Consider the following 15,608-nt stretch of genomic DNA (forward strand, 5'->3'; position numbering starts at 1 on the left):
ATGTGTATAGTTTGTCTGAATGCTTTCCAATTTAATATTTATTAGAAACCTGTATCAAATTACACAGTTCTTTACAAAATAGTTGTAGGGATGATTTATATTGAAATTATTGTAGATCAGTGTAACGAAGCAATTCTGAGCCTCAAAATAATAACAATGCTCACAATGTTGAAGTCTATGTTAGTAAAATAAATTAATGATCCGGCTTTTCACTTGTGTTTATTTTAGGAGTTAGTTATTGGTTTGAGTTTTCTGAAGTCCCTGATATTTTTTTTGTTTATTGTTGTATAATAAATGCTTCTTAGGGATGCTATAATTCCATCCTGTATTATTTGAAATGTATTTATTTTATTTAGTCATCACATAATCACTAGCTTATAAGAAATTCTGAAAGCTATATAATTAATTCATTTTTTTCTTATTTAAATTAATGGTACTTCCCCCCACCCTACCCTTCACCTCCTTCTCCCCTCCCCTCCCCCATAAAAAAACATTTTCATAAAAAGACAACTTAGAGTTTTATCTATGAATGAAGACTTCAGTGATCTGGTCACTTGTTAAAACCAACCTTCCACACACCACCAGCACAGTATTAAGACAAAACCAATGTTTATTTTAATGTAGAGTTTTAGCCCTGAGGCCTCTCTTTATAAAGAGGGATTTTTTTTTTAATTTCATTTTTTTAAAAGTTTATTTTTTGATAAAAAGTAACATTTTAACGAATAGCTTAATATGAAGTAATGGGAAGATCAAACATTGCTTTTAAAATGCAGAACTTACATATTGAATTTAACATCACATTTATTTCAATTTTCTGAAAGGGTGGGGAAAACAAATGCGTTTTGGCATACAGTTTTAAAAATTTTTGAATTCTAAGAAAATGGAGTTCAGAAAGTATGCTTTTTATTTTTTCTCAAAAGGAATTAGAAGTCAGCATGTTGCTATTGCTCCTTGGCATATAAAGACGGTGTCTCTGTTTCATGTCCTCTGTGTCTCTGAGTCCTGCAATGTCATCACAGCGGAGTGTACTGTACACCACTTTAAATGATAAGAGTTTCAATAGGCACTTTAGTGGAATTAAGAAAAATCTAACACTCTTCCACCGTGATGCCACCTAGCTATCTTCATTCTAGGTTGTCATGTCAGTAAATTGTATTTAATAGGCCTGAGCTTGTCTCAGTGTGTTTCCAAAATAACAAAACCAAACCAAGCAAGTACATCTAATAGGATTTATCTTGTGTTGGCAGAACAAACCAAAACTGACAATATGATAAATATAGCAACTTGCTAGAAACCAGATACTCAAAGAATTTCTTGTCCTATAAAGCCTGTGTGTGTGTGTGTGTGTGTGTGTGTGTGTGTGTCTGTGTGTGTGTACATGATTCCTTTATTTTTTCTTTCTTAAATTTCTTCTGTTGATATAGTCTTTGCTTCTCCCCTAAGTGACTTTATCAGGATTATAGCTCTCTTCTTCGCCAAACATTTCTGCCAGGACTTTAAAACGGGGTCCCCAGTCTGTCAGGTAGTCATAGTCCTGGTCAGCTTCCGAGGTGAGAGAGTCTATGGAGCTGAGGGAGTCTGCCACAGACCCATTTCCCTCGTAGGCATATGTTGCCAGGGAATCATATGGTGGGGCAGTTGGGTCCACGTCGTTTTCCTGCAGCCTCTGATGAATGAAATCCCTTATGTCTGTGTTATCTTCCACTGCGGGTCTCTGCCGAGGTAAGCAGAGGGAGTCTGGCTTGATATCCCTGCGGATTTTGTTATCTTCGATCACTTTTGGGTTTCTCAGAGCACCAATGTCGAAAGCCTGGGTGTCCTCCTCCCCGCCTCCTTCGTCGTCGTAATGGATAACGTTGTCTCTGATGTCTTCTTTGGAGGTCATCAGGGTGTCTTTCTTCTTCTGCCTCCGCAGCGCGACATACAGCACCACTATGACTAGAAGACAAAACAGTTGAAAGTTGAGAACATGTCAGTTCACGGAGTCATAAAAATAAAATTGATCAAGGCTGACTGGCTTTATTTAATAACATACGGTCACTGAAATCGATAAGAATCAGATCTATGCTTATATTTTTTCATTGCCTACACTCACACTTATTTCGAAACTGTAACAAGAAATCAAAGCCACATTATTCACAGACTCAAACAATGATGGCCTTCTTACAGAAAATATCAATGTGCATTATATGTAAATATTTTACTGCCTGGTAAAAAGTGTTTTACAAAGTTACAAAAAGAAGTTTATTACTGCCCAGCCAGAGTGGCTCAGTAGTTGAGCATCGACCTATAAACTAGAACAGCGTTTTTCAACCGCTGTTCCGTGGCACACGGATGTTGCCTGGTGTGCCGTAGGTGCAGACAAGACAAGAATTTTATAATTTTTCACTATTTTGTTTACTTAATATTTCATAATAAAGTAATTATAAAATACTTTCTTTGTGTTTATTTGATTCCTATTCAAGAGAATTACTTTATACAATATATAGTCAATATAGGCACAGAGTTAAATTTTTTAACATTTTCTAATGGTGGTGTGCCTCGTGATTTTTTTCATGAAACAAGTGTGCCTTTGCCCAAAAAAGGTTGAAAAACACTGAACTAGAAGATCATGGTTCAATTCCTGGTCAGGGCACATGCCCCAGTTGGAGGCTTTATCCCCAGTGTGAGACATGCAGGAAGCAGCCAATGGATGATTCTCTCTAATCACTGATCCTCTTTGAACTGAATAAAATATATTTAAAAAATAAAAGCATTGTTTGTTGTAAATATACAGAGAGCTGTATAGCATCGATATTATAAAGTGTGAATATTATAGCTCATCAACAATATTTAGGTATTATTCATACTTAGATTTCCCACTTATGTTAACTTCTTCTAATGAAATAAATACAATCTTCTTGTGAGAGTCATTTTTAAAAGCAATAAATAAGCAAGAGATAAAGAGAAGAATATACAATGTAAAGGCCTTAGTATTATAAACCATTTAACTAAGAGCTCTAATAATTTAAATTATGTGTCCTACTACATTGAGACATTCCCCAAGCCAAACACCTGGTATCCAATTACCTTCATGAAGCATGATAATACTTTGAAATAGTTAACTTATATACTCTTATTATTAAATATCTCTTTGTTTCTAGTTGACTCATCGCCATCATTAAATCATGTTTATCTCTTTTATGGGTAAATAGGTACAGATTCAAACCATGAAGTCAGTACTCAACTTCCCTTGTCATATACCCCCTCTTCTCCATAGTGATGGTAATAGTTGAAAGACAAAATGTGCTCCATTTACCACAGCAAAGCCTGGAAGATTCTTGTCATAGGATGATGAAAGCCCACTTACTCCCTCTTCCTCCAAAATTAGAGTTTGATGAATTGAAAAAACAGGGGAGATAAAGGTAGAGCTTCTACAGAATAGGTTCCTCCCAGAGTTTAGGCAACTTTCAGAACCAAAGGGAGTCTTTATTGTTTGTTCACCTGGGGAGTACATGAGAGTCTGCAGCCCTCACAGGGAAACCTGGCATATAAAACAGCTTTAGAGTTTCCACGATGGAAAAGGAGACTAGATAGATGTAGCCGAGGCTGCCTACAAGGTATCTAAACTCCACAAGATTCTTATGCTTCCCCTTACCTAGGAAGGATATGAAAATAGTTAAGAATAAACTGGAAGATTTAAGAGCCTGAGATTAGTTAAGGAGGTCAAACCATGGATGGACTTTTAAGCAGAGCCCAAGGCAAGACTAAGAGTGCCAACATTTACTGCTGTATGCTAGCAAAGTAATAAATCTAGACCAGCGCAGGTACACGGGGGACACTCAGTGAGTGTTTGGGAGAATAAGTGATGGACGGCAATGCATAAGGTTGACCTGAGCAAGAATCACTGCTACACTCTATATCAGCACCCGTGGCCAAAGGCAAGCACTCAGAATATGTCACCTCATGCTAGGGTGATATGCAAATACTCTATGATTCAAAAAACTTTCAGAGAAGAGTGTGAGAGAGGACTGGTTGGTTTGAAATTAAACACCTAATTGATCACGGTCTATCTCAGATGTGAGAATATTATTTTGAATCTTCCCTTTTAAGGTTTCTATTATCAGCACAAACAGATGCCAGATATAATTGACCATAAATTATAATGATGTGAAAATACTTTGTTCTACCCACTAGGGTATTTGAGTGGAATTAATATTTACATCATGTAAACTGGACTAGAACTTTGCACTCTAAGCCAATGGAGATTATGACCCAGAAATTGTTCTTCGCAAACTATTATATAATGCTTCACTCCATGCTTTACCTCCCCCTATTTTTTATTATTATTTTTTAATCCTAGAAATAAAGGGAGTTGTCTAAATTTGTCAGGATTTTGTGTGGTTAAGTAATAAACATTCATATATAAACTAATTCCACAGTGTCCACTGTGTATCTATTGCAACTTGAATGTAAAATAATGACTAAAATAACCTCAGAAAATTTCTCTTCACTTTTTTTTATTCGGGCAGTAAATTAATTCGGGAAATGGAGTCAGCAGAAGACTTGATGGAAGAGGGAAATCCCTAACTAGGTTTGTGTTTATTCTCGCAGAGATGTTACAGAATACATTAACTTTGATCCCTTTCATCTGGCATGCTGCTAGATATTTCAGTGTGGTCTCTTCTGTTCCAGTGGAAATGGCTAGAATTTTGATGTGAAGAGATATGAGAAAAGTGGAATAAAAATCACTTCTGCTGGCTGTTTGAACAGAAAAAAAAAAGTAATTTAGAGGTTCCTTTACTTTATCTCTATTTCTTTTCTTTCCTCTTTTCTTTACTAGTATTTATTAAACTAATGTTTGAGAACTACTATTCAACTGGAGTATTTTTAATGGCTATACAGTATCTTAGGGAATAATAATTGCTAGGATGTGAAATAAGTGGAGAAGCCATTACAGTAAATAGGATATTTGTTACAGAAAATTTCATTGTGGCAAGTTCCACAAACTTTTATTGTTTGGGAATCCTCTAAGGCTTGAACAAACTTTTGTCTTTTTGAATGTTATTTATTTATGCCTGATGCTATGCATCTACAATAGAATATTAATTTTCATAAAAATATAATTCAATGTGAATAGACAATCTTCCTTAATATAGCATCTCAGTGAGGAGAGGACATACAGGAGAGAGAGAGAGGCAGAGGGAGAGAGAGCAAGGGAGAAGGAGAAGGAGGAGGAAGAGGAAAAAGAGGAGAAGGAGGAGGGGGAGGAGGAGGAGGAGGGGGAGGAAGAGGAGGAGGAGAAAAAAGGAGAGAAATCGTTAATATTGAAACCCACCTAAGAGTATAACAATGCACAGCAGGATTGCAATCAAAGCCCCAGTGCTGAGTCCTACAGGTAGAAAAATTGCTTCCACATTACAAGACAGGATGGTACCATCAGAGTCACATCTACAAACTCGAATAGTCATTGTGCTAGTGCTGCTCTGGACAGGATAGCTGCTGTCTTCTATCACAACAGGGAGGAAATACAGCTCTTGTTGCCTCCGGCTGTATCCATTTCTTCTGGCTTCAATTCCAGCTGTGTTGTCTGCAAAACATGACATTTATGATAAGATGGTTATTATGAGCTTCACCTCAAAGTGGATGTCTACTGAACAGTAAGAAGCTCTTCCTAAATTAATAAAATACATCATATTTTAATTCTTTTTATCATGAAAAATGCCCCAAAAAATAAAAGTAATCCTTAGAAAAAAAAGAAACATTATTCTTCTCTGATAAAAGAATTACATTTGCTATTTAGAAAGAATACAATACAGTGTACAAAAAAAAAAAGAGATGTGTTTACCTATTTTTTATGACATCAAAATCTCTTAGAGAAAAAATACTTCTGTGAATATTCTCTCACATAATAGCAGGACAAATTATTACAAGTATGAACCTGCAAAAAATCTTACCTTACAACTTATTATTTAAAAACACAACAAATATCAAATTACTATTTCAGGTTAACACTTTGAGGATATCCGCCCCCCCCCCCCCCAAATTATCTATAACGATAAGAGAGTAATATGCTAATTAGACCTGGAGACCTTCCAGATGTTCTTCCGGACAATGCCATGATGGAGGCACCAAAGCAGAGGTGGTTAGGGAAATTAGGCCATCAGGGGAGAGCAGTTAGGGGGATCAGACCAGCAGGGAATGGCAGTTGGGGGTAATCAGGCAGGTAGAGAGGGGCAGTTAGGAGTGATCGGGCAGGCAGTCAGAGAGGTTAGGGGCGATCAGGCAGTCAGGCAGGTGAGCGGTTAGGAGCCAGTGGTCCTAGAATAAAAGAGGGCTATCCAACTGCCAACCAGTAGTTGGACATCCCCCAAGGGATCCCCTATTGGACAGGGTGCAGGCTGGTCTGAGGGAACCCCCCCTGCACAAATTTTGTGAACCAGGACACTAGTGTCTATATATAAAGTTTAAAATTTGAATGTTAGAGTAACATCTAAAGTAAAATAAATTGTGTTAATACCATTAAAATTCAAAAAATTTTTAACACTGCCATGAATTACAAATAATCACCATTTTCATTACAAAAATATTTTATTTTTCATAAAATGAACAATAGCAATATTTATTTGGAATCATCCAAGACAATAGCATTCTAAATATTTCATCTACCGCTACCTGGAATTTTATATTTCTCATATATGGATTTCCATATTTTATGAATTGAAGTGCTTGTAGGAAAAGTATTGGTGTATATCTTTGTGTCCTTTTACAAAGTTACATGGTAACAGGTAAATTTTTATGTGGTACTTACTTCTGAAGTCACGGACTGTAAAATTTGGTTTGATGGCTGCTTCAGGTGATACTCTAAAGGAGAATTGCTGCCCAGCAGGGGAAAGATCTCGGTCAGCAGCGCTGACTAGCTGAATGATCTGAAACGAAGTGGAGATGAAACTTGAAGTCAGTCACCAGTTTCAAAGGGAATTTTACATTTCATGCTAAAAAGTTTATTTAATGAGGCAAGCAAGTAAACAGGATTGACACACTGAGGATTCATATCAGTGGATCAAGTATTTACAAATAATTTTAATGTACAAATATGTAAACATTGATAGCGTATGGGTACACTCCAAATCAATATCTGCAAACTCAAATGTTTAATGGCATTGAACGTACGCACCAATAAGCAAAATAAAATTAAAATGTACTTACTTGCATTTTAAATGAGATGAAATAAGTGCTTTTGAGCCAAAGTACGAAAATGCTTACTAGAACAAAATCTGTGAGTATTTAAAAACCCTAACATTAGCAAAATTGCAGCATACTTATTCTGTGAGAATGAGTGTTACTTCATAAATAAATAAAATTATGAGAGAAATACAAAGGATGCGCATTTGTTTCTGTTGTTATGTTTGCTGTCCCTCAATGGTTAAAAGTACATTTTTTTTCAGAGATTTTTAAAGAAGAAAGCCGTTTTCATCTAGTTTCTAAGATTTTTTCCTAAATTGTCCCCATTGGGTTTTATTGTAGTTAAAATTCTGATACTTCATTAAAATGTCTTTAAGAATTTGGAGATTAAAAATTACTGCTGAGAGCCCAACTATGAAATTGATAATTCACTTCATAAATAAGCATCCCAGAATGGTTTTGAGGCATTCAGTTATTAATATATCCAATGGCTCTGCATCAGAATGAATTTCAGGGAATTTGTGTGAGAAGGTGAGAGCCTTGTGCTGGTTAGTGATCATGCGCCTGACTTCATCTGAATCCAAAGAAAGACCTTGGATTTAGAATACTATATCCTGGCATCATGTCATCTCAGATTGATGCCCTTAAACATGTGATCTAATCTACTACTTTTTATTTTAACTTTGTATTTAAAATCCAATTTTATGACTCTGATCAACCTTCTGATGTAGATGTGTGTGCATATGTCCACTCACACAGACACACATACTAAGACTTCGAGTGTCTGGTGCAGTGTTAGTAATTTGTAATTTGACAAACTCATCCTCTATGAGAATTCCAGTTCTTTGGTTCAGTGTGAATCAGTTGCAGGATTATCATAAGTGAGACTTTAATTATGCAACACCAAAGGTCAGGTCACGGAATGTGGTAATTTAGCCAAAGAACCACCATACAGACCCTGTAAACTTGAACTTCACACAAATCCAGATGCTCAGATCACTATATCTTATTCATACAATCTAACTTATTTGAGCACTAATAACTGTTTTCCAAGTTTTTTTTCCTTTTAACTACTTAAAAGCAGCAAAATTATTTATTAAATTAAAGGTCTGTAACATTAATGCATATCAAGAACATAACTTTCAAATTAAAAAAAAAAGTCATTCAATCACCAAAGAGACATGACAATTGGGGCATGAACTGTCACTTACTTGGAATCATCACTTGGGAATAATTGCTCTAAGGGAAATAACTCCCATATAAATCTTTACTGATCCAATATATAAAAGTTTACTGCTACACACAGCCTCATATTTTTCCGTTTTCTGTTTCTTATTTTGATACATGCATACATCTATACATACATATTCAATTATAGTTCAGAAAAGATAAATAGTTTCTATGCACAGATCCTAGGTAAAGGGCAGGATGGCTGAGGTCAAAAGCAGGAGATGCTCATATACTACCCTCTCTGCAAATTCAAGGGACGTTTCAGGGTTATCAATGCACATAAATGTGGCCCCATAGGGCACACAAGCCCAACAGATAGATATTAGCAAAATATCCTTCAAGGATTATTCGTATTTCTCACCAATTTGTTAGATATAAAAAATAATGAAGCTATGTCTAATAATTTCAATTACTCCCAAATTTTTAAACCCTTTAATTTACTTGGTAAACACAGAAGCCTTAACTAGAGTTCTATTTCCAAAAGGCGTTCATTTAGTGCATTGCAAGTTTCTGATTGATATGAAATAATTAATGTCCCTAATTACTTAAAAATAAAGGATTGACTTTTGGGGATGGAGAGGACGGAATGGAAAGTAGAAAATGACTAAGTTAACTTCTTATAACTCCCCAAATGACTAAATCAGATTGTGTATTTGTATAAACATTTATGCAGCATCTACTATTTCAGACACTAAAACAGGCATTGGGCTCATTCTATGTAAATTGTGGGTACATTTAAGGTGTTTATCGCTTGGGAAAATGTGTGTAGACTAGTCATGCCAAAAAAAATTAATAGTTTCCTCTCAACATTCTAAAGAAGGATTAGAGCAGCATAGTCCACTAGACATATCTGTATTTTCCTTGAACAAAATGACAACCACTCACACCTATCATACAGCTATCACACACTTGAACTAGGGCAAGCATAAGTCAAAACATGGATTTTTTAAAAATTTAATTTAATTTAATTTAATTTAATTTAATTTAATTGCCCTGTGGTAATGGGCATCACAGATTTAAAACTATGAGACAAATGTCCTATACAGCATAGAAGACAGTCAAAATGAAACAAATGCTATAGATTTAAGATTTCCCTTTTCAAAAAATATGCTCTTTTTAAAAGATATATATTTTATTGACTTTTTATAGAGAGGAAGGGAGAGAGATAGAGTTAGAAACATGGATGAGAGAGAAACATCGATCAGCTGCCTCCTGCACAACCCCTACTGAGAATGTGCCCGCAACCTAGGAACATGGTCTTGACTGGAATCAAACCTGGGACCCTTGAGTCCTCAGGCCAACTATCTATCCACTGAGCCATACCGGTTAGGGCAGAATATGCTCTTTTTAAATATTAATATTTTTTTCAAGTAAAAATTAAAACTTAATATTTTCTTAAAGGAGTAGTTATACTACTTAAAGGTGTTTTAAATTTAGAGCAAATTAAAGGATACCAACATATTTTTTTTCTTTTAGAACCTAGGTGAACAGATTGGTTTATTCATAATCTTTTTCCATGAAATGCACTTATTAGTTTATGCCTGATAACCATTATTGTATTCATTCATTCACTCATTCATTCATTTATAATAAGGTAGGAAAAAACTTAGAGCCCCACAATCACCATCATAAATCAGAAGACTTTGACAGAAACTTTCATTACTGTGTGTGCACATATTCATGTACAGTCATACAACCTAAAGCACATGCATATAATAGGCCTTTATACACTCTTAATGAACAATATTGATAAGATACCTGTCCTGGTTTGGCATTTTCACACACAGATGTCTCATATGGCACAGCTATTTCTGGTGGAAATTCATTGACATCTAGGACATTAATCAATATGCTGACTTTGCTGGTTAATAATGTGTTACCTGTTAAAATATAAAAAGAGAAAAGATAATTAAAAAGTTTATGGTCAGTTATTGCTTATACTGAAAATAGCATTTTTAAAAAATTCAGCCTTCATTTAGAATCCCAATGACCCACTGAGGTGTTGAGTATAAATGAGAAAGAGGTGAGTAAGTGAGGTACCAATGTTCCACTCTCAAAAAACTAACAATGCACCACACCAGTGTTTATTCCTGAAACTCACCACCCACCAAAGTAAGGTCAACCTTTTAGCCTTTTATCATGAGGATCGCCATCCTACCAGGGTTAGTTCATAGAACCAATCACCAACAGTAATATTTTTCACTGGATAAAACATACATTTTTTTATGTTGTATCCACATAATTAAAACATTATTGGGTAGAATCTCATTTACATATTTAAATAACTCTCTCAAAAAAAGATTCTTCCTGGAAAGAATGATGACAAATTACAAAGAGAATGAAAGAGAGATGGCTTTTTATAAGTGAAAATTAAACAGATGTAAGGATGCAGAAGTAAATTACTTGCTGATGTCCTGATTCGTGTGACTCATGCACCAGAGGGTCATGGGTCGGATTCCCTGTGAGGGCACATAGCCAGGTTTGGGTTCAATCCATGTCCGGGTGTGTTTGGGAGGCAACTGGTCAATGTTTCTCTGTCACATCTATGTTTTTCTCTGTCTCTCTCTCCCTCTCCCCCTTCCTCTCTCTCTAGAATCAATGAAAAACATATCCTACAGTGAGAATTTCCTTTTTACCTTTCTGTGTGAATGCTTAATGTCTTGCTTATTTTCCATATTAACATTAAAACATGCTATTTTTGCTAGTTCACTTTGTCTGATGCCCATCTGATGAACATTTTTTTTTCTTTGTGAACCTTATGCACTGAACACAACATATGTAGCAATAAGTAAGTAAATAAATAAATTAGTAAAATGTCGCTGATACTTTTATATTCATTTTAAGTATGAATTTATTAAAAAAATAAATGTTATGATATAAATTTTTTCACTTAAGATATAACATTATTTATTTCACACAAGTACAAAGGCAACCAATTTATTAATGTATAATTATGAACATATCCATTTGTTGCAGAGTATGACATCTTGGGCATAAGAGACATATATGATGATGTTCTTAATATTAAGAATTTCATACTTGAGAAGATCGCTAAGTTTTTTGAGATCATCTATTTTACAAATGAATGAAATAAAATATAGTGCATGATGTCAATAAATTCTCCAAGTAAAAACGTTGCCTGGTTTTGCATTGCATTTTTGGCATGTGATGTTTAAAAGAGTTTTATGTATATACCCTTTTATTTAAATCCTAATTTCCACCTTCAGGTGAAAGCTCATCATGTAGTTTAATTTCCTAAGAAAATTGGATACTAATTAAGAAAAAGAAAAATAAGAGTAGCATTACCGTTGTGTATGTGATTTTGATGGAGCAATTATACTGATTTAAAGTACTGTTGCAGTTTAATTAGGGTAGTCTACCATAAGCAGTTGAGTAAGTCTAAAATAAAATATAAGGCATTACAACATAAATTTGAATTCCATTATATTTACACAGCCTATATTAGTGAAGAAAAATGGGATCATTTCAAAATTAAGTTTATGATTATATTGGTGTTAATGATTATTATTTCCATGTAAATGATACATTGCAAGACTTTATGAAATGGTATGAACTTTTACCGTTATATAAATGAAGTGATTCTCTTTTCAAAGTGTTACTCTTACAAGTTATACTGAAATGTTGCCAATATTGGACTAGTATAATCAAATTACCTTTTTTTGAAAATACAAAATAGTTTCATATAATTTTTCTGAGGGGGGATTACAGAACAGTAGATTAAAAAAACCTAGATTCACATGTAAAGTAAGGTATCCATGAAAAGAAAGAGAGGAAAATTATTTGAGCAATAGAAGGGAAAAATAACTTCAATCTAGAATTAAAATCAATCTTTATATTAAGTCCTCAAAAGTCATCTGCACTTTAAGAGTAACTATTCATATGACTGATTCCACTGTTTTGCTCCCTAGTCATAATCATTTGCAACGTCCACCTGAAGGTTATATGAGATCACACTTAAATCTGAAGTCTCTATAATTCAGCATAATTTGCATAGTTATATTTTACTAAAATTATTTATTTTAGTTAACTTCTAACTACTGGTAAACTTTACTATTCTCAATAATAGACTTCAGTCTTAGTTTTCCATAACCCAAAAACAAATAGTGCTTTGCATATAATATGATATTGTATGCAAGTTTATAAAAACAAATGTATGAATTAATGTTGAACCTGAAGTATAGTAAGCCTGAAGTTTGACTTTTCTGTACATATGAAAATCATATCACTTGCATTATGTTTTATTAAAAAGAATTTATAACAAGATAGATTTATATGCCAAATGGACTTAAAAATTAATTACCTAACAATGTAATCACAAGTCATAATGATACGTATACATGGAAAATTTCCTCCAAATATAGTACTTTGTAAGTCAATTCACTGATTTTTGACCTATGAGTGGAAATGATCCATTACCACCCAGATAATTACATGACTAAGAAAAGAATTATCTTTGGTGTCATCTGTTTATTTTACAATTATATAAAACATGTTCAAGGGTTTTAATGTAGTTATTCTTAATTATTTTCCCTAATGATATTTATTATAGTAACAGCAAAATAAAATAGAAATATTTTCATGTTGAAAATTTCTGATAATTTGAATGAAATCAATTTTTGGAGCTTCTGTCTTTTTTAAAAGTCTCAAGATTAGCACCATAAAAACAGAAAAGTAGTAATGCATAAAAAAATTACTAGAACTCTAATAAAATTATTTGGATCCCCAACTATAGCAACACTGATTAATGACTGCTTTTTAATTAATTGGAAGTTGTTCAGTCATTGTACCTTTTCATTTCTCCTGAGAGTTTTCATAGAAGATTCAGGGACCAACATATGCTAGTTCAATCTGCAATAAGATATATTTATACAATCTTGTTCTTCTTGGCAGGGCAAGAATGGGCTATTTATTTCTCAGTCATTCAGTGTGGTGATAGTTTTCTGCTCAGCTGGCTAGTTCAATCAATGAAAATAGCCGTATGCATTAGAATATGAATAAAGTTTACTTTTAAACTCTGTGAATTTAAGCAAAATAAAGCCCAGAATAAGCTATTCTTTTTTTTTCTTTTTTTTTTCTTTTTTTTTTAATCCTCACCTGAGGATAATTTTTAGAGAGAGTAGAAGAGAAGGAGGAGAGGAAGAAAAGGAGAAACATCAACATAACAGAGACACATTGATTGGTTGCCTTCTGCATGGCCTTGATGGAGGGCGGGGAACCTGCAACCGCAGTACATGCCCTAGAGGCTATGGACCAATATGCTAACCACTGAGCAAACTGGCCAGGGCCACAATAAGCTCTTCTTATTGCAGAATATTTAATTCATGCAGAGTGTGTGTTTAGCCTCTTTATTTTTCACAGAGACATATAGTGTTTACCCCAGCAGGTTTCTCAAGGGTTCTAAAATCCATCCACACAGTGGTCTTTAAATAAATACCAGAATAGACCGGGGTAGATAGAGATGATCGAAATGTTACCTTACTCTTTTATTCTGTGTATATATGGTTTATGGGTCTACGTCACAGTTCTGCATATATTTCAGTAAGGGCCAACATAATTGATGACACTCGACACACTTGGGTCTCCTAATTTTCATTTAAGTAAATACTAACTCAGTGGGTTGGTTTGGCAGAGCCAGCATGTGCCCAGATTATATTAATAATTTTAGAAATAACATTCCCTAAATTTGAAAAATCTAAGTCTTTGAGGATCAATTCCACTTTAAGAATCCATAGTCTCCTTCCATTTCTCAAATAGTTGAAGCTCAACACTGATTTAGGTGCCAGACATGCTCCTACAAGTGCCCTCATAGCATGATGCTGGTTTTAAGGCCTGGGTAGCCACTGGGAAGAAAGACATCTTCTGGAGCTATAATACAGGTGATCAATGCACTAGCCACACTTTCACCTGGAGTTAAGGTACATGGCCTACTACTCCTACTTCAACAACAAGCACAAGTTTTGTGTGTGCATTTATAAGAAGCTTAGAATGGGCAGTATTCTAATTAATGATCTATGGATACTATGTCTTTGATGAGTAGAAGTTATTTAAAGAGACTGCCTCTGGACAGTTGTCACTATGTCCAAGTCTTATACTCTATATCTTAGACAACTCATTTTCACTACATTGCCCAACATCTTAGAAAACGAAAGCTAACGTTCTATGTACAACATGGTTAAACTGCCCCCAACATTCTGGATGAATGAAATAATTGAAAGTTAGCTTGGAAGGAATGCAGAATAACATATGTAACCATGATAGGATGTGACACTAGAGGGAGGAAAGGTAACAAGTGTGAAAGGAGGCTTCAGGAAAACAGAGAGAATGAGGGTAGGAGCTCCCGGGATGCTGGGCATTCTGTTCTGCTGATGATATCTCTGCTCAGACTGGCTCATCTGTGTTCAGAGCCTAACTGAGCAAGGAGGGCAGGGGATGGCAGAACAAAGGATGCAGTAGAAGAGTAGCCGGCAATGTGCCTACTTAGCATGACAAAGATGTGTGAATTTCCGCAGGGTCAAGTTAGCACAGCAGAAAGGAGCTGAAATTGAAAAATTAGGCTGTTAAACCACCAAAGAAGATGCCTGTTGCACAAGGTGTGTGTGTGTGTGTGTGTGTGTGTGTGTGTGTGTGTGTGCTGGAATTAAAAAGCTTAAGGTCTTCTGCAGGTGCTCATATCAAGTTCCTATCCAGATGGAATGAGAGATACTCTCTCCCCTCCAACTACCAGCATTAAGTAACTAAAAAAAAAAAATAAAACAAAAACAAAATCATAGGAGAAGGCAGTATTTGAGCCACTGCCTTACTGCCAATCCATTTTAGTCATAGATGCAGTGGTGACCAAACACTATCTGGGGACAGAAAAAGAAGATTGGTGAATTTTTATCTCTCTATCGCTTTTCCACTCTAACGGACCAGAGAATCTATCCCCACAAGCAAAGAATCATGGTTCTAATTTATAGTGTCATTGAGTTCTGCCGTTATCTATTTGCTGTGTAAAACAAATGGCCCCAGCGTGTAGTTGGCTTGAAATAATTACACTTTTCGTATTTCTCACAACTTTGTGGGTAAGAATCTGGGCAGGCTTCTGCTGGGGAACAGATTGCATTGCACGTGGTAGAGAAGTTATGTTGCGGTATTCAGCTAGCGAGTGGCCTGGACTAGAGGTTCCAGGTCTCACTCACACTTCCAGGACACCG

At 35.0% G+C, this 15,608-nt stretch overlaps 1 protein-coding gene across 4 annotated transcripts in view; it reads right to left on the reverse strand.

Moving 5' to 3' along the window:
• Positions 1-614: 614 nt before the first annotated feature.
• CDH12 (cadherin 12) overlaps positions 615-15,608 on the reverse strand; it is a 652,689-nt gene continuing 637,695 nt past the window's right edge. For all 4 annotated transcript variants that reach the window (XM_084880772.1, XM_084880773.1, XM_084880770.1 and 1 more), the window contains 4 exons: positions 10,153-10,274; positions 6,791-6,908; positions 5,318-5,569; positions 615-1,938 (listed from right to left, as the gene is read on the reverse strand). In XM_084880772.1, coding sequence (XP_084736898.1) covers positions 1,439-1,938; positions 5,318-5,569; positions 6,791-6,908; positions 10,153-10,274 — 992 coding nt within the window. In that variant the 3' untranslated portion in view covers positions 615-1,438. The remainder of the gene's footprint in view (positions 1,939-5,317; positions 5,570-6,790; positions 6,909-10,152; positions 10,275-15,608) is intronic.

This window comes from Pipistrellus hanaki (genome assembly GCF_964339955.1).
Source record: "Pipistrellus hanaki genome assembly, chromosome: 4".
Classification (NCBI taxonomy): domain Eukaryota; kingdom Metazoa; phylum Chordata; class Mammalia; order Chiroptera; family Vespertilionidae; genus Pipistrellus; species Pipistrellus hanaki.